The following is a 26,697-nucleotide window of genomic DNA, read 5'->3' as shown; positions in this document are numbered from 1 at the left end:
GAGGAATGTTTACAGTAACTGCTTAATTCTCATGACAAAACATTAACTCATTTGCTCCCAATAACGTGTAAAAACGTTATTTTTTATGTTTTAAGTGTCCCAAAGATGTATTTATATGCTTTTGTTTTTGTTTTTAATGCTAGAGCATACAGAAGGCTTTGATGCAGCCTCTCAACTGCAAAGAACGGTTGCAGAAATGGTAGTTATTACACAAACGGCCAGCAGGTGGCAGCAGAGCAAAGGAAATCAACCAGGGCCATCTAAATTATTTACAATTTTGAATAGATATGTGAAAACTGATGAAACTTAGCTCTCTTCTAATGCTAATTGCTGCAAAACGGAAACAGATAGAAACATACTTTTTTTTCCTGATGAAAGAAGAGACTTTAATCTTTCTTTTGATAGATTCCATGCTTTAGCAATAGAACACAATATTCTGTGGGCCTTGCAAAATCAGTCAAAATCCAGTAAAACAGCCGGGAGCGAACGGGATTGCGAAATGTGAAAATGGCTGGGAGTGAATGAGTTAAAATACAAATGTGAATCTGTGTGTATAACTCTTTTTATGTGTCCCCCCCCAAAAGGTGTTCTTGCTGCCACCTGTGTTGGCTCGCAAGCGACAATGGAACCCCAAATATCCAATCTGCATCCAGCTGGCCAGTGGCGTAAACCCGTCGTTGGACAGTCGGGAAGTGGAGGGGCAGCCACCAACTGCACCCGCTAGTTCACGTCAACATTCTTCTGAAACAACTCTTTACCTCTTTGGACGCACGGGCAGAGAAAAGGAGGAGTGGTTTCGTCATTTCCTGCTGGCATCCATGGATGCCGAGCGAGAGAAGGACCGGGACCAGCCAAGACCTGCCAGATGTGTGCCTCAATCGGGTAACTTCAGTCTATATATTTACAATAGAGAATTGCAACATTTGACTTTTAATATGGAGAAACCTGATCATTGAGCGCTCTTTAGGTGTAATTGAAAGTTTGTACTGAATCCTAAAATGAAAAAGGAGCCACTACTAGGACGGTAAATAATGTGGCTGAACCTCTCTGACCTCGGGAAAAGCTGAGCAGCAGCATTCTGAACTAATTGGAAACGGTCTAATGCTGCTTTGTTGAGACTGATGAAAAGAGAATTGCAATAGTCCGCACAAGAGGAAAAATGTCCATTTTAGAATGATTTTTTTTTTTAATGTAAATGCCAGATGAAAATAGCAGGAATGGGTTAGTTTTAAGTGTTCATTAATTAAAAAGTATGGCCTGATCGAATATGACCCCTAAATATATAGCTTTTAAAAATCCGATCAGAATTAATGTAAAGTTTATCTGAAGGTCAACATTATAGAAAGTGCTACGAGAAACCTTAAAGGGAAAGTCAACCCCATTTTTTTTTTTTTGACAGAAATATGCTCTATGCAGCCCTACTAGTCTAAATATGGTAGTTTGGTTAATATTGCGTTAGTGGAATATAATTTAAGTCACAAAATCCAGCCGTTTTTATCCATCCCAGGGGGCGGCCATTTTGCCACTTGTTGTCGACTGAAGATAACGTCACAGTTACTCAGGTCTCGGGTAACAACCAATCGCAGCTCAGCTTTATAAAACAAGTCATGTGTGACTGGCGGTTGCCTGATCCCTGAGCAACTCTGATGTCATATTCAGTCAACAGCAAGTGGCAAAATGGCCGCCCCCGAGATGGATAAAAATGGCTGGATTTTGCTTCATAACTCATATTCCACAAATGAAATATCAATCAAAATGTCATAGTTTATATTAGTGAGGTATTGTCAAGAAACGTTTAAGGTTAACTTGCACTTTAAAATTTGCTGCTGTCGAACAGGAAGAATGCAAGAGCACAAAAAGCATGAGCCCTAAGATTGACCCTTGTGGAACACCGCAAGTAACGAGGACAAAAAAAAAAAAAAAACGCAAAACGTTATCGATTTGATACTATCGATTTGAACTTGTTAAGGGTAGGCCTCAAGATACCTTCCCATTCCCTCTATTTCACTACACACGCCACAACCGTTATTTTTGCTAACTCTGTAAAATGTCCATTTCCCTGCAGGTGACCCAGTACTGTCGCAGGCTATCAGCGGAGGCTCCGGAGTGGGCAGGAGTGAAGACGACGCCCCCTCCGCGCCTGCGGTTCCTCTCGCTCAGACCTCCCCCAGCAACACAGCCACCAGGGGCCTTTCACCGCTTGACTACTCCGGGTACATGTCTCGTCTTCTGGCTACGGAAGACTTGCTCCCGCTCTCCAGCCCTGGAGTTGGCAGCGCAGAGACGAGCCCCAAACTCAAAGGAAACGTAAGTCATGCTGAAGCTGAAGCGGAGTTGGTGCTTTTACACGAGTGAGGCTTCAGTTGTAGGTTTTTCATTCCTAACTCACTCCCACAGTGTACCTGCGATCTGGCGGATGACTCTGGGAGGAGTTCGGCTCTGTGGGTGAACGCTCTGATTGGTCGAATCTTTTGGGACTTTCTGAGAGAGAAGCACTGGGCTGATTTTGTTTCTCACAAGATCCAGAAGAAACTCAGCAAAATCAGAGTAATTAGTGTTGTACTAATATATGGTTGTGGTTACTGTTTTCTGCCTTCCTTTCGTATACTATTAACTCATTTGCTCCCAATGACGTGTAAATACGTCTTTTTTTTTTTTTTTTAATTAAGTGTCCCAAAGATTTATACGTTGTTTTTATTTTTTTTATTTATTTTATTTTTATTTTTATTTTAATGCTAGAGCATACAGAAGGCTTTGATGCAACCTCTCAACTGCAAAGAACGGTTGCAGAAATGGTAGTTATTACACAAACGGCCAGCAGGTGGCAACAGAGCAAAGGAGATCAACCAGAGCCATGTAGAAAAAAAGCTAAATTACTTACAATTTTAAATAGATTTGTGAAAACTGATGAAACTTAGCTCTCTTCTAATGCTAATTGCTGCAAAACGGAAACAGACAGAAACTTACTCTTTTTTTTTTTTTCCTGATGAAAGAAGAGACTTTAATCTTTCTTTTGATAGGTTCCATGCTTTTATAGCAATTTAACACAATATTCCGTGGGACTTGCAAAATCAGTCAAAATCCAGTAAAACAGCCGGGAGCGAACGGGATTACTTCTGTGAAAATGGCGGCGAGTGAATGAGTTAATAGATGTAAAAATTTAGCATTATGTGCAAATGCAAAGACTCATTTCCATTTGCTTCATAAGTGATGTTTACGTCATTCTCATTTTACAGTTGCCTTACTTTATGAATGAATTGACCCTGACTGAGCTGGATATGGGCTGCTCGATCCCAAAAATCATATCTACCTCACGACCAGAGGTTAACCACAGAGGCGAGTATCGACACTGCAAAATAACATGCATACATGCATACATTTAATGTGCTGCGTAGGACAAAAATGTAATTGTTTTTTTTTTTTTAATAGTAGCTTCGAGACCAATTAAGGTTTGACCCTACATGGCAGCGCATACATCCACATACTGTGACGCACGTGCATCAAGCAGTCACGCCCTACGATTACGGGGGAATGAGAACATGACGACAGCTCACGTTTTATGTTCCTGTAATAATCTCAGTTTGTAAAATGAGCCGCTTGCATTTGAATCATTTTTTGTGTGCACGTTTTAAAAAAAAATATTCAGTCTGCCAGCCAACAATGACGAGGAAACGTGAGCGTTTTCGAGACGTCTCATGTTACAGTCAAAATTATACAAACTCCGTCTGCCCCATTTTGTACAAGCAAATGTCACACCCACATCATAATTCCTCGTCGTCTATCCGTGAATGTTCAAGGCCCGATAATTACAATGAAAGCCGTTTAGTCTGCCCGCTGTGAATGTGCGCCCAGATTAGGTTGGAGGGGGGGGATTTGTCTTACTCAGGGTGCTCTGGCGCTGACCCCGACTGCGCTTCCCACTTGCAGGCCTGTGGCTGGAGCTGCAGCTGGCTTACGACGGCAGCCTGCAGATGAGCCTGCAGACCAAAATCAACCTGGCCAAGCTGGGCAAAGAGGGCGGCCAGGACACCGTCTGGTTGACCCAAACTGGAAATACGCGGTTAGCAACCGCGTCTTATGGACAAACAGCTCTCTGTGTGTGGGCGTGTGAGCGTATGTGTGAATCTCCCCGTGCCCGCGTGGCTCTTCTCCGGGTACTCCGGTCACCTCCCACATTCCAAAGACATGCATGGCAGGTTAATTGAACGCTCTGAATTGTGCCTCGGTGTGCTTGTGAGCGCGGATGGTTGTTTGTCTCCGTGTGCCCTGCGATTGGCTGGCGACCAGTTCAGGGTTCACCCCGCCTACTGCCCAAAGCCAGCTGGGATAGGCTCCAGCACCCCTTGCGACCCTTGTGAAGAGTAAGCGGTCAATGAAATAAATGCATGGATGAATTAATAGAGAAATGGAAAAAAATATATATATAACTGAAAATACATCTTATAACGACCTTTGAAGAGGAAGGAAAGTTAGTTGTTGGGAAATTGCAATTTACTTTATTAAACCATACTTTAAAAAAAAAAAAACTAATACTAAAACTAGGGATGAGCGTCTACCGATACCAGGTATCATATCAGGCCGAAACCCGGCCTCATTTCAAAGTATCTGTACTCGCAACCTCTTGTAACAGTTTCATGATCAGGAACTAGAAATTAGAAATAAAAATAAATGAATAAATAATAGAAAATTGCCATTAATTTCATACAATTATGAAGAAAAATGCTTGAGATAAATAGGTCTTTCCTTAAAATAATCTGATATCGCTTTTGGGGGAAATTGGGGCAAAATACAGGCTGGGGGTGTGGACAAAATCACCCCCACACGTTATGAAAAGCCCATATCTATAAATTGAGAAGTAGTTTGTTTGTTTAAAACCTGTATTTAAAAAGTGCATTTTCCTGAGTGAAACCGGCAGACAGCCACTTTAACTCGTTATTCTTAACAACAACAAGCCCGTCTCGGTACAGTATTCGCTAAAGAAATTGAAAAAAAAAAATGTTTGACTGTTGGTGCTAATACTTGCATCGGCTAACATTCAGTATGTGAGAAATCACATACGCACTCACACGCGCACCCCCGCATCTCACCCCTCAGCCGTGCGCCGCACTGATTAGCAACAAGCACGCCGGCACACAAGCTCACTTGTGGATTAATAGTCCAGCCAGAGTTCCACATCCTCCGTTTAAAGTCGCACTCTGTCGACGAGACATCTTCCACTTGTGCTTGTCAAAAAAGTAGCAACCTGTCGCGTTGTATTTAGTGCCTCTGTATTTTGTGCCTTTTTTTTTTATTTTATTTTATTTTTATTTTTTTTTTAATTGCTGTTCTAGCTCCAGACCAATTGTGAGTGTGCTGGCAGATAGTGATGAGGAGTCCTCCAGTGCTGGTTCATCTGACGATGAAGAGTTTCTCCTAGCTGAGCCTTGGGAAAAGGGCTCGTCATCGGCAACAGATGGGTAAATATCAACGTTATCCAACTCCGATTCAACTTAAAAGTGAAGTCCCCCAAAAATTCTCGACAATATGTTCTATACAGCCCCACTAGTCTGAATACGGTATTTTTGGTTATTAATCTTGCGTTAGTAGAATATGAGTTAAGCAGCAAACCCCAGTAGTTTTTTTTTTTTTTTTTTTTTTTTTTAATTAATATCAGAAGGCCATTTTGGTATTTGTTGTTGAGTGAAAAGGTCTCAGGTAACAACCAATCACAGCACAGCTTCAGAAAACAGGTGAGCTGTGATTGGTCGGCGCCAGAGCAGCTGTGATGTCATCATCTTCAGTTGACACAGCAAGTGGCAAAATAACTATGGAACATCAATTCTTCCTAAATTTCAAGGACATGATAAAAAAAAAGAAAAAAAAACTCCACAAACATCAAATTCCAAATTAATTTTTGCAGAGATAGTAACTGTGATTTATCTATTAATTTATTTTTGTGTTAATTTACATGAAAAAATATCTTAAATTAAGTTTCATGAATCGATATCATGCTCGATAAGGAAAATTGATTCAATATCGATTATTTGATTTTTTTTTTAAACCCAGCCCCACAAAAAAAACAACAACTAGATTTTGTTGCATAACTCATATTCCACAAATGCAATATTAATGAGAATGTCATGTTTGGACTGATGAGGTCATATATAACATATTATTGTCAAAAAATGTTAACTTCCTCTTTAATGTCAGACTCTCCTTTTTTTTTCTTTCAAGCAGGGCATCCGAGTGCTAAATTTAGCTACACGAATACGTCCCACCCTCTTTGTAATCATGTTTTCACAGGACAGGGGGCGCAAAGACTGGCAGGAAGATTTTGAGATTTGTGGACAAAATCGCCAAATCCAAATATTTCCAGAAGGCGGCCGAGAATGAGTTCATCAAGAAGAAGTTTGAAGAAATGTCAAACACGCCCCTCCTGCTCACAGTGGAGGTTCAAGAGCTGTCGGGGTCCCTTGTTGTCAACGTCCCACCGCCCCCTACTGACAGGATATGGTGATAGCAACCGCGTGATGTCAAACTTGGAACGGAGTGAACGCTTATTACTCACGAGTTATTCACGTGTGCTGAATGCTAATTGCAGGTATAGCTTCTGCGTACCACCCAAGCTGGATCTGCGTGTCCGGCCCAAACTTGGCGAGAGGGAGGTGACGTTATGTCACGTGACCGAATGGATCGAAAAGAAACTACAGGATGAGTTCCAGGTAAGGAAAATACAAACTGCACCAGTGTGTGCGTTACATTCCTCTCAGCTACGTTGTCTTTCTTCCTATAGAAAGTATTTGTGCTTCCAAACATGGATGACATTTACTTACCCATGATGCACTCCGGCGTTGACGTCCGACGATAGCGCGGCTCTGGTGAAATAATTAGCGGGAGGACACGAAGGTGAGATTTAGAAAACGAGTCCAGGTGCTTTATTTGCCTTATTCGACATCTTATCGTTCCAAAAGCAGAGTCACCAAACTCAAGGGATTTCCAAGGAGATGGACACGATGCTGTTAGTGTTCATATGGCAAGTCAGATTTATTATTATTGTTTGACTTATTAATATTATGCGGAACAATTTTTGTTGGTATAATTATCATCAGGGGTCACCACATGACTAAGCTGTGGGCTTGTTCTAAAATTAGCGTATCAATTGTGATTTTTTTTTATTTTTTTTTAGGAATGTTGTGGAGAGAAAAAGTTAAAAGGGAAGTCAACCCAAAGTTTTTATTAGGCCAAATGGCCGACTATTTCCCCCTTAAAACGTTATCGAAGAAAACCAAAGTTTCCGACGTTGTGAAAGTGCCCTGAATGCACCATTTTGCTTTCGTAGCATTAGCAACAAGCAAGTGTGTGGCGTATGTTATTCTGGTTATTCTGTTGTCCCTTTACGCTGTTTAATGACACCGCAGTTGGGAGTTAACTGTAAAACTAACCACACAACGTAAAGAACTACACCCACTGTATATTGAAATACAAAACATTCTTCGTTTCTCAAACATCGCTAGCCTAGCACGAACAGCAAGTTAGCAAATGCTAACAGCAAGACAGGAAGTTAGCGTTGACTTCGGGAGTGTTTTTTTCTTCAAATAACGAATATCCACACACAAATCTTGGTGGGAAAACAAACTCACAGATGACAACACTACGCAAAGGCACACATTCTTCCCAATGTGTGAAAAACGAGTTATCTTAGTAGAATTCAATCGCAACCTTCTTCTGTACTCACTTTAAGTGTGTACGCCATGGATGCTTGGCACCACAATGCCCCCAAGTGGCCAAAACGCGCAGGAACAGTCAAGTTATCTTGATCAGCTGTCAGTATTTGTATTATATATATTGTAAATAAATAATCGGCAGATTAATCGGTAATCAGTATTTTTTTTCTGCCAAAAATCGTTATCAGCATCGGCCTCAAAAAGTGCAAATCGGTCGGGCCCTAGTTTTTATTATCAAAATAATATGTTGTATGTGTTGTGATTCATATTACCTTTGTGGAATATGAATTAAGTAGCAAAATCCAGCAATTTATATCCACAGGGGGCGGCCATTTTGAGCGCTTGAGCCAATCACGGCTCAGCTTGTGAATGTCACATGGTCAAACCATGATCGGTAGTTACCTTATCCCCGAGCAGCTGTGATGTCATTTCAAGTCGACAGCGCGTTACAAAATGGCCGCCTCCTGAGATGGCCGATACAGGTGGATTTTGTTACTTTATTCATATTCCACAAATACAATATTAATCAGAATGCCATGTTGAGACTAGTGGTGCTACATAGAAGGTATTATTGGAAATACTTTTTTTAAATTTTATTTTATTTGACTGTCACTCATTTATAAAAATAACTAATAATTAAAGACAAGTTGATCAAATTTGTCATTTCAGAAACGTTTATCAAACTTCGCATTTTGAAGTAGCTCTCAGTTTGAAAACAGTTTGTGGCCTATTGTAAATGATTTACAATGTTTACATCCGTATGAGATTATTTGCTGCTTTGATATTGGCTGATGCCAATTATTTAAAAAAAAATAAAGAAATGACAACACATGACTTGATTCATTTATTCAATTTTATTGAAGGTGGACGGCTCCGCTCTTTGGTGGAGGTTTTCATGCATGCCAGATCCACTAGACCAGCATATCCTGAAATTCAAACAGAATTTGCTTCTCCCACTGTTCCCTGAATCAGTGGAGGCTGGTGTCTGTGGATCTCACTTTACCTCATCTATCCTTCCTTCCTTCCTTTCTTTCTTTAGTTCTTCCTCTGGTTTCTTGATATCTCCCTAATCAGTTGGGATTTAGAGGTTTCTTGGGTTGGTGAAAGAGTTTGGTTTTGCAACTCTGTGGGTGGCAGGTGGTGTCTTGTTGGTGCTCGATTTCACTTTACTACATCTTTCTCTCCTTTGATCCTTCCTCTGGTCTCCTGACAACTTCACGACTCTGGCGGGACTCTGAAGTATCCGGTCATGGATTGTGAATGGTATGGGATTTTTATTAGGTTTCAGGTGACTTAAAGAGCACAAACATGCACGTGCAAAAAAAAAAAAAAAAAAAAGTGCACAAATGGCCCCCAGGCTGTTGTTTGGACACTTCTTGTATATGTGAAAGCACCTGTGCATGTAATTCCTTGATCCCGCCCAAACCCCTCCCACTTTTTTTTTTTTTTCTAGGCACCGGTTGTAATGGAAAACCAACGGAGGCCATGTGGTGTGATGTTGGGCCAAGTGCTTTGTCTTAGGTCATGGAAAAGCAGCCAAAAAAAGACAAGTGAAGATTTATCACGAAGCCCCATCACTCCTGCCTTTTACTCTTCTTTAAAAAGGTGATGATGATGATGATCCAATAACGCTAGTAGCGATTATTTTCAGAAGGCTTCGATATGACTTTTTTTTTTGCCTGTAAAAAAGGAAACAACAACCACAAGTTCCCAAGGTCAAACTCCCAACTGCTTTGATGTTGTGCAACTTTTCAAACGTGACTAGCGGCAATCAATTAAAGTCAAATGAACAAACTATAATTAGTCTCATTAAGCGGGTAAAAATAAACGCTAGTATGTGAAAGCCAGGCAGTAATCTTGAGCTCTCCTTTTCCAAGAAAAAAGAAAAACAGTTTGAGCCACCCGTTTATCGTTAGAAAAATCACTGCAGTACGAAACAAAAATATCACAAAAAATATTAATAATGAAATCGTCTTGTCTCAATGTACTTAAATATTAACTTAGTGTGAAATTAGGGCATACACACAGTATTTAACAAATAATTTTCAGACAAATTTGACGAAATTTTACAATTTCCCATAACAACGTTGATGATCCCTAGTTGGGAATCATCATCATCATCGTACCCCAAAATAAACAATTTTGTTGAACTGCATCACATTCAAACTTCTTTTTGTGTGCCACGTGCATGTGTGGGTGGGTGGATGTGTTCCTTGCAGTGATTTATTATCATGGAACCTGCTTTCATGAATGGCCAAATCATTAGCACCAGACACTTCTTCAAAGCACAGACTGGAAATGTCTAAAAATAAGTTGCACAATTGATGATCATCTTAAGAGGATGTGGCCCAAACAAAATAAGAGCTAAATATAAATAAAAGGACCAAAAAAATGAAATAAAATAAAATTATGTCGTCATCCAAACTCTCCAGCAGCAAGTTGGTCACGTAGCACGACTGCCTCACAGGCGAGACCGCACGGGTTCGAAACTGAGCTGTGTCTGTGCGGTTGAAATGTTCGCTGCAGCATACTCCCACCAAACACAAAAACGAGATGAGTGGTCATGGGAGGCGAAGCGAATGAGTCGACCAAGGGTGATTTAGTCAACGAAAGTTAACAAAATAACTAAAACTACAAGTGAAAAAATACGAAAGTGTTTTAAAACTTTGTACTTTAAAATGACAATTCTCACTTTATTCTCAGGTCAGAATTCTGACTGTGATAATGCTGACTTTAAAGTCAGAATTTTTTAGAATAAAGTCAGAATTCACACTTTATCAGTGCTACTATTATTCTCGCTTTAAAGTCAGAATTATGAGATTAAAGTCAGAATTCTCACTTTAAAGACAGAATTCCGTGTTTAAAGTCAAAATTCTGGCTTTAAAGTGAGAATTCTGAGAAGTGAAAATCCTGCCAAACTGTTTTTCTCTCGTCACTGGCCCAAATCTTTTTCCGTTTAAAAAAATAAATGAATAAATAAATAAATCAATAAATACTCGTTTGAAAAAAATGCTTAAAAAAACAAAAACAAAAGTGAAACTACTGAGTGAAAATGTCATTCGTTTTCTTCTTTGGCCGTTAATTTAATACATGAGCCTTTGGGGTTCTATTTCGTCTCTCCCGACCGCCAGGTGGCGGTGCTGTAACCAGCACGGAATTCCCGTGCTGTAAAACAGGTTGGTTACAGCCAACCTGGTTACAGCACCGCCACCTGGCGGTCGGGAGGGACTCATAGAACCGTAGTTACATTCTTAACTTTCGTTTTAAATGTATTTATTTTGGTATTAGCAGGAAGAAGGAAGTTCCAACAGTCGACTTCTTCTTCTTCTTTCAATTATTGGAGGATTGCAAGCAACGTTCATGTGCATAGCGCCACCTACTGTACAATCAAAGCGTCATCTGGGAGTTGTGGTATGTCCACCAGGTGACATCATTTCTCGTCGACGAGTTTGCTTTTTCGACTTTTGTCTCTCTTGCTTTTGTCTTTTAACTCAGCCCAAAAACGCAACACTAGGTAAGAAGTGCTTCCATTTTGTTGGTTCATATATGACAAAATATATACAGTGAATAAAAAAATAGCACACTGTGCAACTGGGTTGAATCAATGACGTACTTCTCAACAGGAATTGAAGCCACAAATCCACTTCAGAAGACGACAACTTGACAAACGAGGTATCCCAGCTTTTTTAAATCATTGTTGTTGAATTTTGACGACGCAATACATACCATGAACAAAACACAAACTAATGTAATGAAAGTAACAAAAGTTCAATTAACACTCATACATACGAGAGAGAGAGAAAAAAAAAAGTTCGTTTGCAGTGAAATTTTATGAACTGAATTAACATGTGCAGCATGTAAATCCATAAAGGCGCATCATTTGGTACGGATCCAAATCAAGCTTGGTTGGCCTTGAAAGAATACAACAATCACACCTCAAATGTGTATAACCGTGCCACAAAATCTTAATCGCACCAATTCTTGTTTGGTTGAGATGTTTATTGTTTGATTAACTGATGTTTCTGCAGCTACACATATTGAGCCTTATCTTTACAAATCAGATAAGCGTGCAAGCCTATTGAGTCACAGTGATAAATAGACCAACTTACGGGTAGTCTGTTTACTTTATTTGTGCACACACACACCCACAAGGGGCTGATGTTTAAAAACAAAAATGCAGGAAGTAATCTGACCAGAGGACCTTCTTCCCATCATCCTCACGTTTTTGGTTAAACATTCACTCGTTTCCTTGTCTTTGTCTGTAAATACAATCAGCCCTTTCTTGGGTGTCAACAAATCCCCTCCCAAGTGCAAACACAAATGTAACAACAAGGAAACGCATCGTGGTTCTCGCGTTGCGTTTCTTATTTGAGTGAAACGAATAATGCGGTTTGAGCAACTTTTTTTTTTTTTTTTTTGCTAACTTTTAAACGAGTGTGATGGTTTTATTGCACTTCAGGTGGCAATGAATGCATCACCTTGGTCGATCACTTCAAAATTTGCTCCTTACTGATGAAAGCAGGGAAAACCCACGGAAACGGGTGTGCTGGGAATTGTTGTCAAAGGTCATTTGGGTGTTTGCTCTCGTGAGGCTTGGTTATTGCATCAGGTTAAAAAAAATAAAAAATTCAAAAGCACGTTGTCTGCCTGAGCTCCGGTTTTACATGTTGTGCAGCACTCCTTGACAATTTGACATCTTCAATTACATACAGTTTTTTTGTGTTTTTTTTTTTAATGAACCACCATCCCTCCTTCCTCTCTTTAGTTTTTCCTCTGGTCTCTTGAGATCTCCTTAATTTGTTGGAATTTCGAGGTTTCTGGGCTTGGCGTAAGACTCTGATTTTGTAACCATGTGGATGACAGGAAGTGTTTAGTTGGTGCTGGATTTTACTTTGATTTATCTTTCTTGTCTTTGACCTTTCCTCTGGTCTCCTGACCTTCTGAACTTCACGACTCTGGCGAGACTCTGAAGTATCCGGTTAAGGTGAAGGGTAATGGGATTTTTATTAGGTTTTAGGTGAATTAATGAGGATAAATTTACACACGCACGCACATACGCGCACACACCCACATATGCGCACACAAATGCACACATCCATATAAAATAAAAATTATCAAAACAAATCATCTCTGGTGCTCATTTGAGAACCACGGCAACATTTTTATGCGCATTCTCGGTTATATCACACGCAACATAGATGCTGTTTCGCGTTAGCGTTAAGCTAGCAGACGGAAAGGCTAAGCTACTGTATGTGGTTGTTTTAAATACACAGTGTAATTCTCTTTGCGTTGTGTTTAGTTCTATTTCTTTTTTTGTGAATTTGTGTCATTTTCTTTCATTTATAAAATAAAATAAATGATCTATTCTGAGGAGTTCAAAAACTCGTAATTTGCATGTTCTCTGTGCTTGAGGGGATTTCCTCCAGTTCGTGTGGTGTCTTCCCACATGAAACGATCACGCATGTTCACTGAAAAAATGGGGAGTGATATTTACTTGAAAAAGTTTAGAAAGGTTGATGCGCAAAGAAATTTTAAGTAAATTTGATAAGTGAGTTTAATTAGAATTTCTGATGTGAAAAAACTTTACTAGATTTTTTTCAAGTAAATATCAATCCCCCGTTTTTTCAGTGTTTCCTGCAATTTGGTCTGCAGCCCCGTCCTGTGTTTTTCCAACTTCCCGCCCACAGACAGCTGAGCTGGGATCGGCTCCAGCTCGTCGCATTCCATTCAATTCATTCTTCAGGGCTGTTAAAGTGCAATAAAGCGGTGAAAGTTTTCACCTCGCCAAAACGCGATTCTCGCTTCACGTGTGTTGCTTTTTGTACTCACTTTTCAACTCAGTAGTTTTATTTTTTTTTTTATCTTGATGGCCAACATTGACAAGAATGTACTAAAATGTCTTTTTTTTTTTTTTTTTTTCTTCTTACTCCATACGAATCAGATTTCTAAAGCTTAACTAATTGTTCAGGAGGCGGTTCTGCAGTCCACACCTTGGATTCAAAGCCAGTTGTCACTTTCATTTTGACAATAATAGAATGTGTTCTTGTTAGAGCAACAAACAAAAAAACAACATTCCAATTGGTTCATTCATTCGAGCTTAATTACCAGCCTTTATTCTAGGGGGGGAAAAAAAATAAAAGAAAGATGTCACCAAGCCAAAACAGGATGTGTGATCTAACATAATAGACTGTTCCGTCACATCTTTCATTCACCTTAGACACTTTTTTTGTTTTGTTTTTTTGTTTTTTTGTTTTTTTATCTACAGCCATTAAAAAAGTGCCTTACCTACAGAGCTGAAAATGGAAACGATGTACGAATGTTTGTTTGTTTGTTTTCCTTCATAAGAACAATATTACGTTTTTGGGTGCGCTCAGTTTTGCTAAAATGTCACTTGATTTGAGGAGCAATTTTTTGCAGGTTAATTCCAGGGATTTAGAGCAAAGTTTTTAATTGGACATTATTGGCAATGTATGTGCATGGACAAATTATGTCCCGTTCCTACTCTGGCTCCCACCAATATATGGGAAGAGGAAGGGGGTGTGGCTTTATTGGAGAATTATAATAAGGCGTTTTAAAATTATTTGCTAATTTCCCCAAAACAAATGGCTGAAATTAAAAATGCAATCTCATTTCATTTTCCTGATCGAAAAATACATAATTTATGAGTGAAAAATTGGCCCTTCATGGAGTGCATATTTTGGAGAAATTTCAAAATCAAAATTGTTGACTACGCGTTTTTTTTGTTTTTGTTTTTTCAGGGTGTCAGGCAATTTTAAATTTTTAATCCTGATTAATTGCATGACTTCAATAGTTAACTCACGATTAATTTTCTAAGTTTTCATACTCTTGCTAACATAAAAGGAAAATATTAAACTAATAGAAATATGGCTGCATCTTTTAGTCATTGATACAGTAATTTCATAATTCATCAAATTGAATACAAATTAAAAAGATGAACTGTACTGTAAAAAAAACGTGCAATATTGATTTGTGTTGAGGTAATTTTGCTGCCACAAGATGGCATAATTGCATTTAGTAAGACGGTGGTGACAGCTCGGTGCATTTTTCCTTTCATATTAAGAGCTATTTAGTCTTTAACATGAAATTCTACACATTTTAAAATTGTAAAGTACAACCTGACGCTAGTCTACACAAATGTATGCATTATTGTTAACATTTTTAATCATAAATTTTGATGTAGATGGGGTGTGCTGCGTTACGACTGGAATTCTCCCGGTACAGACTTTTTCAAGTAAGGAGTTAAAGGAACTTTAAATTAATGCACTAATTTTGACACACCTATTTTATTTATTATTTTCATTATTATTATTATTATTTTAAATTTTATTTTATTCATTTTTTTTGTTAATTACTCGAAACTAACCTTCGCAACATGCGGACACTTTGGAGTACATCGAGTATATTCAACAGAGGAAAGACAAACTGTGTATAACATTTATTAAATATTCTTTATATCACACATCATACAATAAAAAAAACCTGATTATTCTTCATGCTAGTGAAATGTCAAGTTGTTGCTAACAGTATAAGCAGCTCAGTATTAATTATTTTGTAACTAATGCTGTGATTTCTGTGCATTCAAAACAAATGATACAGAAGTAAACTGGAAAGCATACAGGAAATCCAATAATCCAGTTAACTCATTCACTCGCCGCCATTTTCACATTTCGCAATCCCGTTCGCTCCCGGCTGTTTTACTGGATTTTGACTGATTTTGCAAGGCCCACAGAATATTGTGTTCTATCGCTATAAAAGCATGGAACCTATCAAAAGAGAGATTCATCAGGAAAAAAAAAAAAAGTATGTTTCTATCTGTTTCCGTTTTGCAGCAATTAGCATTAGAAGAGAGCTAAGTTTCATCAGTTTTCACAAATCTATTTAAAATTGTAAGTAATTGAGCTTGTTTTCTAGATGATTGATCTCCTTTGCTCTGCTGCCACCTGCTGGCCGTTTGTGTAATAACTACCACTTCTGCAACCGGTCTTTGCAGTTGAGAGGCTGCATCAAAGCCTTCTGTATGCTCTAGCATAAAAAATAAAAAATAAAAAAAACGTTTAAATACGTCTTTGTGACACTTAAAACATTTTTTTTAAAAACGTATTTACACGTTATTGGGAGCAAATGAGTTAAATATCTCACAATATTTTTTACCAATGTTTTTTCTACTAGCTCTATCTCATGCTTCACTGAAGCTACATTACACTTGCTTTAATCAAATTTCAAGTTAGTTGCATTGTATTCCCTCTTGAGCGACTAAACTTCTCTTTAGCGTAAAAGAGGTGTTAAAAAGAGAATAACAAAAAAAAAAGAGAACTAGCTTGACTAGCATCAGTCCGTTGTGAAGTATTTGGAACGTGTCCCTTACAAGCGAGTATGGAGAGTTGAATCGGGCCATCTTTGGAGCCGGGGTTGACTGTTGAGCGCGGCTTTGCGGGTGGCGGAGGTGCACCGCTTCAGGATCTCCTCTTTCTTGGGTCTGGGTGGCACCATGGGAGCGACCGGCCCCGCGTCGCTGTCCCTGGAGCTGAAGCTTCCGGAGCTCCCCGAACTTGTGTAACTCAAATAACTGGCGGTGGAGTTGCGGCGCTCCCGCCGGCTCGGGCCGGGTACCGACACGTCCGCCGCGGAACGCGAAGACGAGCTGCTGAACGAGGAGACGCTGGATTCTGAGCTCGAGTTTGCGCCGATGCTGCCGGCGCGGCTTTCGGCGCGGGGCTCGCCGAGGTCCGCTCGGGCGGGCGTAGCGGTTCGGGGCTCTGGCAGGAGATCCGTAGATCCGGCTTTGGCCAGATAGCCACGAGATTGAGCGCCGGGTGCCGCTGCAGAATTTTGCCCTGTTTCCCTGACGTGTTGGGGTGAAGAAGAAGAAGAAGAAGAAGCGTCCAGAGGCACCCCACTGATTGTCAGGTTGTTGGTGGATCTAGTCAGCTTCTTCTGTATACTGATAAGCCCCGTACGAGGGTTGTTGTAAGGCTGCAGGTACATGGAAGGGACGTAGCCCACCTTGCCATTGTATCTATAAAAAAAAAAAGACAATATTGTTATAGCCATTTTGTTGAATTTCGACAAGCTCTTCTCGTCTTTTTTTTTTTTTTTTTTTTTTTCAAATTAGCGCACAGCTGTTCCTATGACCGCAAGCTGATTACGCACGCTTTGCCAATTTGGCAGGCGGGTCGCCTCCAAGCAGGGTGTGCCGACGCAAGCTGAAGGAGCGTCTTGGAAATGTGCCTGGCTAATTATCATTTCGTCATTTCTGGGCCGAGTGCAAAGTGCAGTCGAACGGCGTGCATGGATGGAGTTTTCTTTCCTTTTTTTTTTTTTTTTTTTGTAGACAAGCGTATGCACTCTTTAAAAAAAAAAAAAAATAAATAAATTGTTGAACCAATTTAGGATTACAAATTGAATTGACCAGTTTAATAAAATTGCTGCAATTGGTAAAACACGATTGAATTAAGTGAATCTAAAGCGAATATATTAAGTTTGATTAATTATGAGTTCATAATTTAATATATTCACTTTCGATTAACTTAATTCAAGTGAATATAAAGTTTAATGAAGACATAATTAAACTTAATAATTTTAAATATATTTAAATATATTACGTTAAAAAAATGTAGTTAATTAAATGTAATATATTAAATATTCACTCAAATTAAGTTAATCTAAAGTGAATATATTAAATTAGTTAAATTAAGTGAATCCAAAGTGAATATATTAAATTTGATTAACTATGAGTTCATTAAACTTAAACTTTTTTAAAAGTAATATATTTAAATATATTTAAAAATATTAAGTTGAATTAAAAAATGAGTTCTTATTTTAATATTTACTTTGTATTAACTTAATTCAAGTGAATATATTAAGTTAAATGAAATCATAATTAAACTTAATATTTTTAAATATATTACATTTAAATACTTAAGTACATAAACTTAATATATTCACTCAAATTAATTAAATTAATCTGAAGTGAATATAAAATAAAGTTATATTGAATTAAGTTAATCCAAAGTGAATATTTTAAGTTTTTAATGTATATATTTTTGAATTAATTACTTAATTTAATATATTCACTTTGGATTAACTTAATTCAAGTTATATTAAGTTTAATGAACTCATAATTAATTAAATTTAATATATTTACTTTGGATTAATTTAGTTTAATCGTGTGTTACCAATTGTAGCAATTCTATTAAGTTGGTCAATAATTCAATTCATATTTTTTTATTTTTATTTTTAAAAAAAAGAGTGTAGGTGGGAAAGGGGAATTTGCACCGTTGTGGGAGACTAAATTGTTTCTCGGCCAAGGAGAGCGGCTCCCCTCATCGCTTTAAATTTAGCGCAGGAGAGGCGCACAGTCTCAACAGAAATACACTCGAGGTCAATGCCAAAGATCAAAGCGCGGAAAGTATGTTGTTGATAAGAAACTGCACGGGCGGATGATGTAAAGTCGGATAACAGATCACCGCTGTAAAGTCACACAGATGTTGTTCTATTTCTTCACCTCGGCCAAATCACAATAAAATCAACATGGCACCGCCTGCGCCGCAACTTAGACCTGCTCCGAGCCGGTCTAAAGCCTGGTCTACGTTGAGTCACCAAAACGACAAAAATGAAGATGGGCCAGTTGCTAGGTTATGATTCATGTATTCAGTGTAGAACAGCTTTTAATTTCACCGTTTTAAAGCCGCGTTAGAGGCTATTTTCAGTTCATTTTAATTACTGGAATTTGACTTCACTCCTTTGACTAAAAAGATATTTATTATTAGTTTTTCCCCAAAATGAATCAAAAAACAGTTGACGTCCCTCTCTCGTGCAACAACATAGCACAAGTCAACATTCGGGTGTAGAACAGTAAAGACTATTGTTCTGTGTTACAGCAGCCAATTACTGTAGTATGAAAGGTGTAACGTTCATAACAGGGCAAACTAGGTTACCTCGTGAGCCACCAGCCGTCATCAGACATCCGAAGCACCTCCACCACGGAACCAATGGGCACGGACACCTCGTCAGCCTTCTTGGTGATGTAATTGCGCACGGCGCAGTAGAGAGCGCCTTTAAATGAGAGGAAAAAAAAAAGCCGTATTAGCAAAAATTGTCTTTCCAGCAAACTGTGCTTGACGTAATGCGAATTCACACGTGACATTTAATTGTTACGTTTCACCGTACAAGTTGCACTTGTTGACTGTTGACGCATTTCGGTTCAGTTTTTAATTGGTGCTAAGTTCATGTCCTTAGTGTCGTCTTTTGTTGGATTTGCCAACCAGTTTCACTTAAGAGCGGCTGATGCAACAAGTCTGGAAAGACGTGAATATTCTCAGAAATTCATGAAAGCCAGCGGACAAATGTCACACCTTCGCGCCGCGCGCCCATGTCGTCATCTTCCTCCTTTTCGAGATAGGGCGCGGGAAACCAGGCGATGCACTTGTCCTCATTCTCCACCAACCACCAACCTGATGATGGGAGAGGAAACGGATAATTAGGTAAGCTGATGCCAAACTCCACCCATGTTTTGTTTGAGAAGTACTACCCAAAAAAAAAAACTAAAACATTTAGGAGTCGTCAAGGACTTTCAAATATGATGTCGTAGATCGGTATTGCGTAACGATTCTCACTATTCTACTTTGTATATGAAATGAAAGTTGTTTTTTGTTTTTGTTTTTTACAAAAATATTTAATGGCTTAATTTCATTCAAGCCTGTTCAAGCTGTACACATCTTATAGGAGGAGTTGTGATCGATGTACGGAATGTACAGGACCTTGCAAAAGTATTAGCCCCCCTACATTTTAGGCTTCAAACATTGATATAATTTTTCATCTTATTTATTTATTTAATTGTGAATCAAAACCAAGAGGGACGCAATTGTGAAGTGTATGCAATATTTTGACCTTTTTTTTTTTTTTTACAAATCAATAATTGAAAAGGCTTCACTCCCTTTTCTCTCAGTGCAGCCAATTGATGATTTTGGAACGATCCAATGTTGACCTACTGTATATTTAAAACGCATGTCTGTATATATGGAGTTGGGGCGATTTATGTAGAAATATTTATGTACTGTATATTGGCATTTTGGGGGTACCCAAAGTATGTAGAGATTATAGATACACAGTGGACCTCTGTTTCAATTTTAAAAAATGGATACTGGAAGGAGCTTAACTTTTAATTAGGGTAAATCAGGGGTACTTTAAAACGTGCTGTGTGTGTTCTGACTCCAATTTACCATAAGTTTGAATGTTATTTCTGCACATAGCCACCTAAGTTATAATAGGGTGTGTACACTTTTGCAACTAATTCATTGCGGTGTGCAAACTTTTTATATCCACTGTCATATTTACATTATATTGTACATTTTTATTTAATGTATTGCATGTTTGAAATGAAATGTTGATTCAAAGATGTGTGCAGTTGCAGTTAATCCGATTGACTGAGAACAGCAATCGACTGACCGGCAGGATCCTTGATGAGGACTTCCAGCGTTTCATCCGTGGCCACTTTAAAGGGTCGGTTCTTGGTGTCTTTGGTCTCGTATGCGGCCACGCAGCGGTACGTCTGGGTGATAAACGGGCGAGTGACGGAGCCGCCTCCCCTTCCGCCGCCGTCTCCTCCTCCGACGACTCCTCCCCTACCCGCGTTATCATCTGACAGCAGGATCATGATGCTGGTTTGGCACAGAGGTCAGTGTGTCAGTTTTGTCTCACCTTCGCCGTTGTCGAATGGTTGATGAGATCTTACCTGTTCTTGGTGAAGTCTTGCTCCATGTCGTGGTCGAGCGGCGTGAAAAACTGGGTGACCTCTGAACTGCAGGTGACGGTTTGCTCGCACGTGAGCAGCTTGGTGCAGTAGATCTGCAAGTCTTTCATCCGCTGGATAGATCGCTTCGGTCCGTTTTGCTGGAGGCCGCTCTTCTGAGCCTCCCCTGCGGAGAGGAGTCAGTCATTTTACAAACGATCGATTGATGACCTCCAATTAACCGCGGCCGATTTACGACGCCCTCGTATTGTTTTGCTGAGGGTGATTTTGACCTGAAAGCTGCAAATGGTAATTTGAATTACACTCTGAATTTGATTTAAAGTGCATTCTGAAACATTGTAATCTATAACTTCAAATTAAAAATAATAATAATAATCTCTTTACATCATTCAGTGCCATTGACGGCTATAGTCGTCACTGTTTTAAAAACAAAAAATATTGAATTGAATTCTCATTTGGGGTGAAAATTAATGCTTATAAAAAGTGGACTGCCATACTGAAGAAATATAAGCAATTCTAAATTTGCAGCATCCATTGATGAATACTTATAAATATTTATTAATGGACAGTCGAGCAGAAGAAAATAATCTTACCCCTAAATTTTGGAATCATTCTGATGTTATTCTGTGAAGGGCTGAAGATGGGAAATTTCTTCTTCAACTGCCTCTAATTTATGTTAAAAAAAAATAAAAAATGTAAGAACATTTTTAAAAACACATTTGATAGTGTACATGTCAATATTAAAAAAAAAACAAAAAAAAAACTTACATGAAATCTTTTGAAGTCATCATAAGACCTGTAGATAATCACTTCATTCTCATCTGACCACAGCACTGATATCATGAACATCTGTAAAGCACCCAAAACAGAAAAATAAATAAAAAATCATTAGTCCAAATGCATATTTTAGTATTCAAAATTCCCTTTTGGAGCTTTGCCCTCACCTTGAGTTTCGGCGTCTCCCTGTGCACGGCTCCAATAATGCGAGCGGAGAACACGAAGCGCTTTTCTGCCGGCATCTTGCACAGCTTGACTCGTCGCGTTGGTAAAAGTTGTAACGTCAACACCGTTAGTGTTGCTCATGCAGTGCCGCTGCTGGTGGCTGGCTCCCTCTTTAAATGGAATGTGAAGTAGTGGGCGGAGTCACAGCCTCGCTGTCTTGGCACGCAGCCTGCAGTCCCATGCTCAGCTGTATTTAGATGTGATGAGATCTTTGTTGCATTTGCTTATTTTTTGATTGATTGATAGAGATTAAAAAAACAAAAACAAAAAAACATCAAGGATCGTTTTTCTAAACGATCCTTGATGTTTTTCTCCTTAGGCCCAGGACATGCAAGTCAAGCTTCCCTTGAGTGCCTTTCCTCACATGGTTTCTCTGTGCCCCCGCCATGTCTTGTTACATACAATGGATGTTTCAATTGCACAGCACTTTAAGCTGCATGTTTTTATGTTTGGTTTGATTTGAATTGATTTGAATCATCAATTGTATGATGCAAAACTTTTTCAGCTCAAATTGGCTGCTAGCTAGCAAATGCATGATATAATGCTGTCATCAAATACAAGAAAAAAATGGCATCACCACATTTTTGCGGCGGCCTCGGCGCACGTCCAAATGGACTCGGTTGCGTTCACGTTCAAGTGTGAATGAAACCTAATGCCGATTTGCACACAATCGCCGACGCCGTGGCAGAAATGTTTCCTCTTGGCAACTCACAAATATTTTGCAGCCAATAACATATGCAACGCAGGAATGCAGCTCGTAGGAATTTCATGTTTTCCGACATTTCCTGGTTTGTGCTCTCCGTGACGTCTGAGTCATTTTTGTGTCCATGTACTTAGAGAATCACTTGCAAAAAAGTGCAAACCAAAAAAAAAAAAAGTCTTATATTTGGTCCTGACTATGGATGGGATGACAAACAACTTCTCAGTTACAGTGGGGGGGGGGGGCTTGTGAGCACGTGCAGGAAGAAACTTCATGTGAATCATCCTGCCTTTGTTGTTTATAGATGAAGAGCAAATGATGTCACAAAGTTTTCGAGCGATGACATGACAGTTGAGTAAAGGATGAAAGAGCTAATCGCCTTATAAGTACGGCAGCCATCCAAATGTTCGGTTCGAAAGGCCGAGATGATTACAGGAGCAACGTTAACAAGCTTGGAGACACTACTTGGTATGTGATATAGAAATAGTAACTGTTATATTCCGAGCGGTCGAACAAGTAACACGTGTAATTTCCATTTTTCTACATGTTTCAAGGTTATCGCCCTAATCTAAAATTACAAGAATGGTGTCACGGAAGATATTTTTCAAACGGAAGATATTTTTCAAACCGAAACTATGACATAAGCACCCCCCCACCCCACTACCTCGTTCAATCTGGGCCAAGTGATCAACAAGCACGAGATCCTGCGGTATTCGCTTAGTTCGGTGCGTGAGCAGACGGCAGAGTTGTGGTGGACTCGCCATGATAACGCACCCTGGCTGAGAAGAAAATTAGCATCCTACTCATTCTGGGTGACTTTTTTTGTTTTTTTTTCACGTCTTTGTCAAAAGAACAATGGAGTCATCAGGGGACCCGATTTCACAGTAAATTTTGTAGAGTACATATTACTCTAAACAGTCTTATTTGATCTCACTCTAAACAGAATAAAACTTACACTTGTAAGAGAGTAAAATATTGCAATGAAATTTTAACCAAAACTTGCTAATATACTTCCTGCCCCCCACAACTAATAATATCTGAATTTCAGTTACCTTCATGACATAAGAACCAAGAAGAATGCTGGCCAAACCTTTTTGTGACTCATCTCCCGGAACTAACCACTCCCATATTCCCCCCCGCCATGTATTTCCCCCTCAACCATGCAATTAATTACTGTTTTGCTTTCTCTTCTCAGTTCTCACACATAATTGTTGTCAGAATCATGATTACATTAACGACGTGTTTCTTGATTTGCTGGTGTAGAACTACACTGCGCCATATTGAGGAGTTTCAATATTGAACACAGCTCTCAGTCTGATACAGCGCTGTTCTCCATCACCGCAAACTACACCGACACACGAATGGTGTTGAATTGAAACCTGATATCCAAAATGGTCAACATTCGACATACGGTGCTTGGTAAATCAAGACGACTCTAATTGTATTTTTAGATGTATTTTTGATCGACTGACACACCTTTGCAAAGCAAAAGGAATACTTTAGTTTTTAGTCATACCAGACTAAATTCTGGAATGAAAATGGCACGTGGTTACGTAACACATGTTGGGTGACGATTTATTTTTACATTTTGCTGCCGCTCGTTAGCATAACCTAGCATATATTGCACTAAATGATTGTGTCCCATTTGATGTTTACATTTTGCTGCTGCTAGTTAGCATAACCTAGCATTTAATTCACTTAATGATTGTGTCCCATTTGATGACATTTTGTTGCTGCTAGTTAGCATAACCAAGCATATACTGTATTCCACTTAATATTGGTGTGTCACTTGGCGTTTACATTTTGCTGCTGTTAGTTAGCATAACCTAGCATATATTCCACTTAATGATCATCTCATTTAATGTTTACATTTTGCTGCTGCTAGTTAGCATAACCGACCATATACTGTATTCCACTTAATGATGGTGTGCCACTTGGTGTTTACATTTTGCTGCTGCGTTAGCATAACCTAGCATATATTCCACTTAATGATTGTGTCACATTTAATGTTTTGCTGCTGCTAGTTAGCATAACCTAGCATATATTCCACTTAATGATTGTGTCACATTTAATGTTTTGCTGCTGCTAGTTAGCATAACCTAGCATATATTCCACTTAATGATTGTGTCACATTTAATGTTTTGCTGCTGCTAGTTAGCATAACCTAGCATATATTCCACTTAATGATTGTGTCCCTTTTAATGTTTACATTTTGCTGCTGCTAGTTAGTATAACCTAGCATATATTCCACTTAATGATCGTCCCATTTTGATGTTTACATTTTGTTGCTGCTAGTTAGCATAACCTAGCATATATTCCATTTCATGATAGTGTCCCACTTGGTGTTTAATTCTTCACCAAAAAAAAAAAATCTTTTAGCATTTTCTTTGAAGCTGGAAATGTGGCAAAAGGTCGATAAAGTACAAGGGGGATAATATTTTCACAAGGCACTGTATTGTCCTCCAAAAAAAACATATGAACTGAAAAAACTAAACACAAACTGAAACATGCAGACTTGCAAGGTGTTTCTCTACAAAGTTGTGCAATTAACATTGCTATAAGGTGGTTGTTGTTTTATCTTCCCATTCAAACCACTTGTCAGTTGTTTTTGTTTTTGTTTTTTGTTTTTCTACAATTACGTGAAGCATTCCCGGATTCCCCACTACGTTATTGAATTTATGCACGTGCAGCCACTCCAGACTTGGCATGCGGCAGCAATATTCCTTATCAGCAACTCTGACAACTTTGTGTGTTTGTGTGTATGTGTGCGAGTAGCAGGTGCCTCTTCAAAGACGCTGCGAAAAAGTCCAACTCTTGATTGGCTTATCTCAAGTAAATGTGAGTGTGTAGTTCCTGTTTGAAGCGGTGCCAGGATTTCTTCTGTTTGACACAAAACAAACACGCACGCGCACACGCACGCACGCACGCACACCATCCATCTTTCAGACAGCATGAATGCAAAGGTCAGTCGTGTCCATCTTGCTTTGTGTGCCTTCAGTGAAGATGTCAACACCTGAGTTTAAAGCGCCACGTGAGGTTTCCCACATTAAGCAAGGTGCACAAGGTTTTTTTTTTTTTTTTTGTGTCTCATTTTTGCTATGTTGGCTCATAAGGAAGCACGAGGAAAGGCAGCACAATACACTAAAACAAACACGACCTCTCACCTGGACACTATTAAGCATGTACGGGCAACTTCATTGCTAGAGGGGGCCACAATTTTTCATCAAGGTTACCACACACACAATAGCACCATTTCTCTCAAATATTGTTCACAAATCTAAATCTGTGATGGTGAGCGCTCCTCCTTTGCCGAGATAATTCATCTCACTTATCAGCCTTTGACTGTGGCCAGTCAGACTCAGTACTGACTAGTTTTCTGAGTCCCCCAGAACACCCCTCACCCCAATAAAACAATTATTGTGGGCAGTCTAAGGCACACCTGTGCACAAATTGTGTCTAATCAGCATCTTGATATGGCACGTCTGTGAGGTCACAGGTTTTGACTGGCTCGTGAGCAATATTTGAGAGAAATGGTGATATTGTGTGTGTGCTAAAAGTCTTTGATCTTTGAGTTTGTCTCGTAAAAAATGGGAGCAAAAACAAAAGTGTTGCGTTTATATTTTTAAGTACCGTATATGTTTGTCTGACCAAGGCTGCCAAAAAAGAAAAACAAAACAAAACGGTTATCAGGTGATAGTATCTTGGTGCAAGCACAACTCTGCCTGCCATCTCAAAAAAAAAAAAGAAAAAAAGCCATGCCTGCCATCTAGTTGTGAATAGTGATATTACAACTTAAAATTATACAGACTTAATGAATAATTGACACCAATTAAAATGCATCGTGATTTTTGTGTGTGTGTGTGTAAACCCAAAATATTCGACAAAAGATGCTGATAAACGTCCAATATCCATTTTCCACGACAAAGAAAAACAGCAACAAAAAAACAGCAAAAAAATACAATTTTTTTTTTTTTTTTTTTTTTTTTTTAAATTAGCCGTTAAAATAAAAAAATAAAAAAATGGTGCAGAGCCGTAGCCCGTGACTATTCGGGGTCCACAGTGTAGTAGAGGAAACATTTTTATATATTTAAAAAAAAGAACAAAAACCGGGTGTAAAGTTCATCAAGGGTCAACTCCAGAAGATATAAGCATTGCTGAAACTATTTTTATAATTCTAAATGAACTTTAATCTCATTTTATTTCATTTTATTGGAAGTTATTTACAATTTAGCTTAGTAATTTGAAGTCATTCCCCAGTAGGATAGTTCCATGCACGGTATAATTTTTGCACCATTTCTTTTGCTTTCAACAACCACCTCTTTGTCTGAAACCCCGCCCACACCCCCCTGACCTGCGCAGGTGCACGGCATTTATTTCATTTAAATCCATCTGCTCAAACATGTGCAATGAAATATGAATGTCAAATCCCCACAAAAGGAGTAACAACCAGCACGTGCGCGACCATTACAGGCGGAATAACAAAATCAATCTGGGCGCGACGGGACTCGGGTGGGTGGTTG

The 26,697-nt window shown here is 39.0% G+C and overlaps 2 protein-coding genes across 12 annotated transcripts in view; one reads left to right on the top strand and one right to left on the bottom strand.

The window, feature by feature from the left end:
- The window catches only part of tex2l (testis expressed 2, like), a 40,031-nt gene that overhangs the window by 7,896 nt on the left and 5,438 nt on the right, over positions 1 to 26,697 (top strand). The window contains exons 4-16 of one of the 8 annotated variants that reach the window (XR_013279372.1): positions 585 to 882; positions 2,066 to 2,307; positions 2,398 to 2,547; positions 3,237 to 3,336; positions 3,928 to 4,060; positions 5,331 to 5,456; positions 6,283 to 6,492; positions 6,581 to 6,701; positions 6,773 to 6,885; positions 6,954 to 7,012; positions 9,157 to 9,308; positions 10,992 to 11,217; positions 11,327 to 11,375. Coding sequence is in view for 2 of the 8 variants with exons in the window: in XM_077501597.1 (XP_077357723.1) it covers positions 585 to 882; positions 2,066 to 2,307; positions 2,398 to 2,547; positions 3,237 to 3,336; positions 3,928 to 4,060; positions 5,331 to 5,456; positions 6,283 to 6,492; positions 6,581 to 6,701; positions 6,773 to 6,847 (1,455 nt within the window). In the remaining 6 variants the exon portion in view is untranslated. Of the gene's footprint in view, positions 1 to 584; positions 883 to 2,065; positions 2,308 to 2,397; positions 2,548 to 3,236; positions 3,337 to 3,927; positions 4,061 to 5,330; positions 5,457 to 6,282; positions 6,493 to 6,580; positions 6,702 to 6,772; positions 8,535 to 9,156; positions 9,309 to 10,991; positions 11,218 to 11,326; positions 11,376 to 26,697 lie in introns of those variants that run through there. The other 7 variants (XR_013279373.1, XR_013279374.1, XR_013279375.1 and 4 more) reach the window with 7 other exon arrangements.
- Positions 15,206 to 23,247, bottom strand: noxo1b (NADPH oxidase organizer 1b). 4 transcript variants are annotated; one of them, XM_077501603.1, is made up of 9 exons: positions 23,230 to 23,247; positions 21,420 to 21,664; positions 21,244 to 21,324; positions 21,069 to 21,141; positions 20,458 to 20,641; positions 20,172 to 20,383; positions 19,079 to 19,177; positions 18,662 to 18,779; positions 15,206 to 16,740 (listed from the first exon to the last, which is right to left on the bottom strand). In XM_077501603.1, exons 2-9 carry the CDS (start codon positions 21,492 to 21,494, stop codon positions 16,086 to 16,088), a joined length of 1,497 nt encoding a protein of 498 aa, XP_077357729.1. In that variant the 5' UTR covers positions 21,495 to 21,664; positions 23,230 to 23,247; the 3' UTR covers positions 15,206 to 16,085. The 4 variants fall into 4 exon arrangements, with proteins under 4 accessions (XP_077357729.1, XP_077357727.1, XP_077357731.1 ...); XM_077501601.1 differs by lacking the exon at positions 23,230 to 23,247 and adding an exon at positions 22,190 to 22,390; XM_077501605.1 differs by lacking the exon at positions 23,230 to 23,247 and adding an exon at positions 22,190 to 22,390 and having other exon boundaries at positions 21,420 to 21,646.

Source organism: Festucalex cinctus, chromosome 17 (assembly GCF_051991245.1).
Source record: "Festucalex cinctus isolate MCC-2025b chromosome 17, RoL_Fcin_1.0, whole genome shotgun sequence".
Classification (NCBI taxonomy): domain Eukaryota; kingdom Metazoa; phylum Chordata; class Actinopteri; order Syngnathiformes; family Syngnathidae; genus Festucalex; species Festucalex cinctus.
Note: the sequence above shows the minus strand (reverse complement) of the source record. Positions and strands in the feature narration are given on the sequence as shown.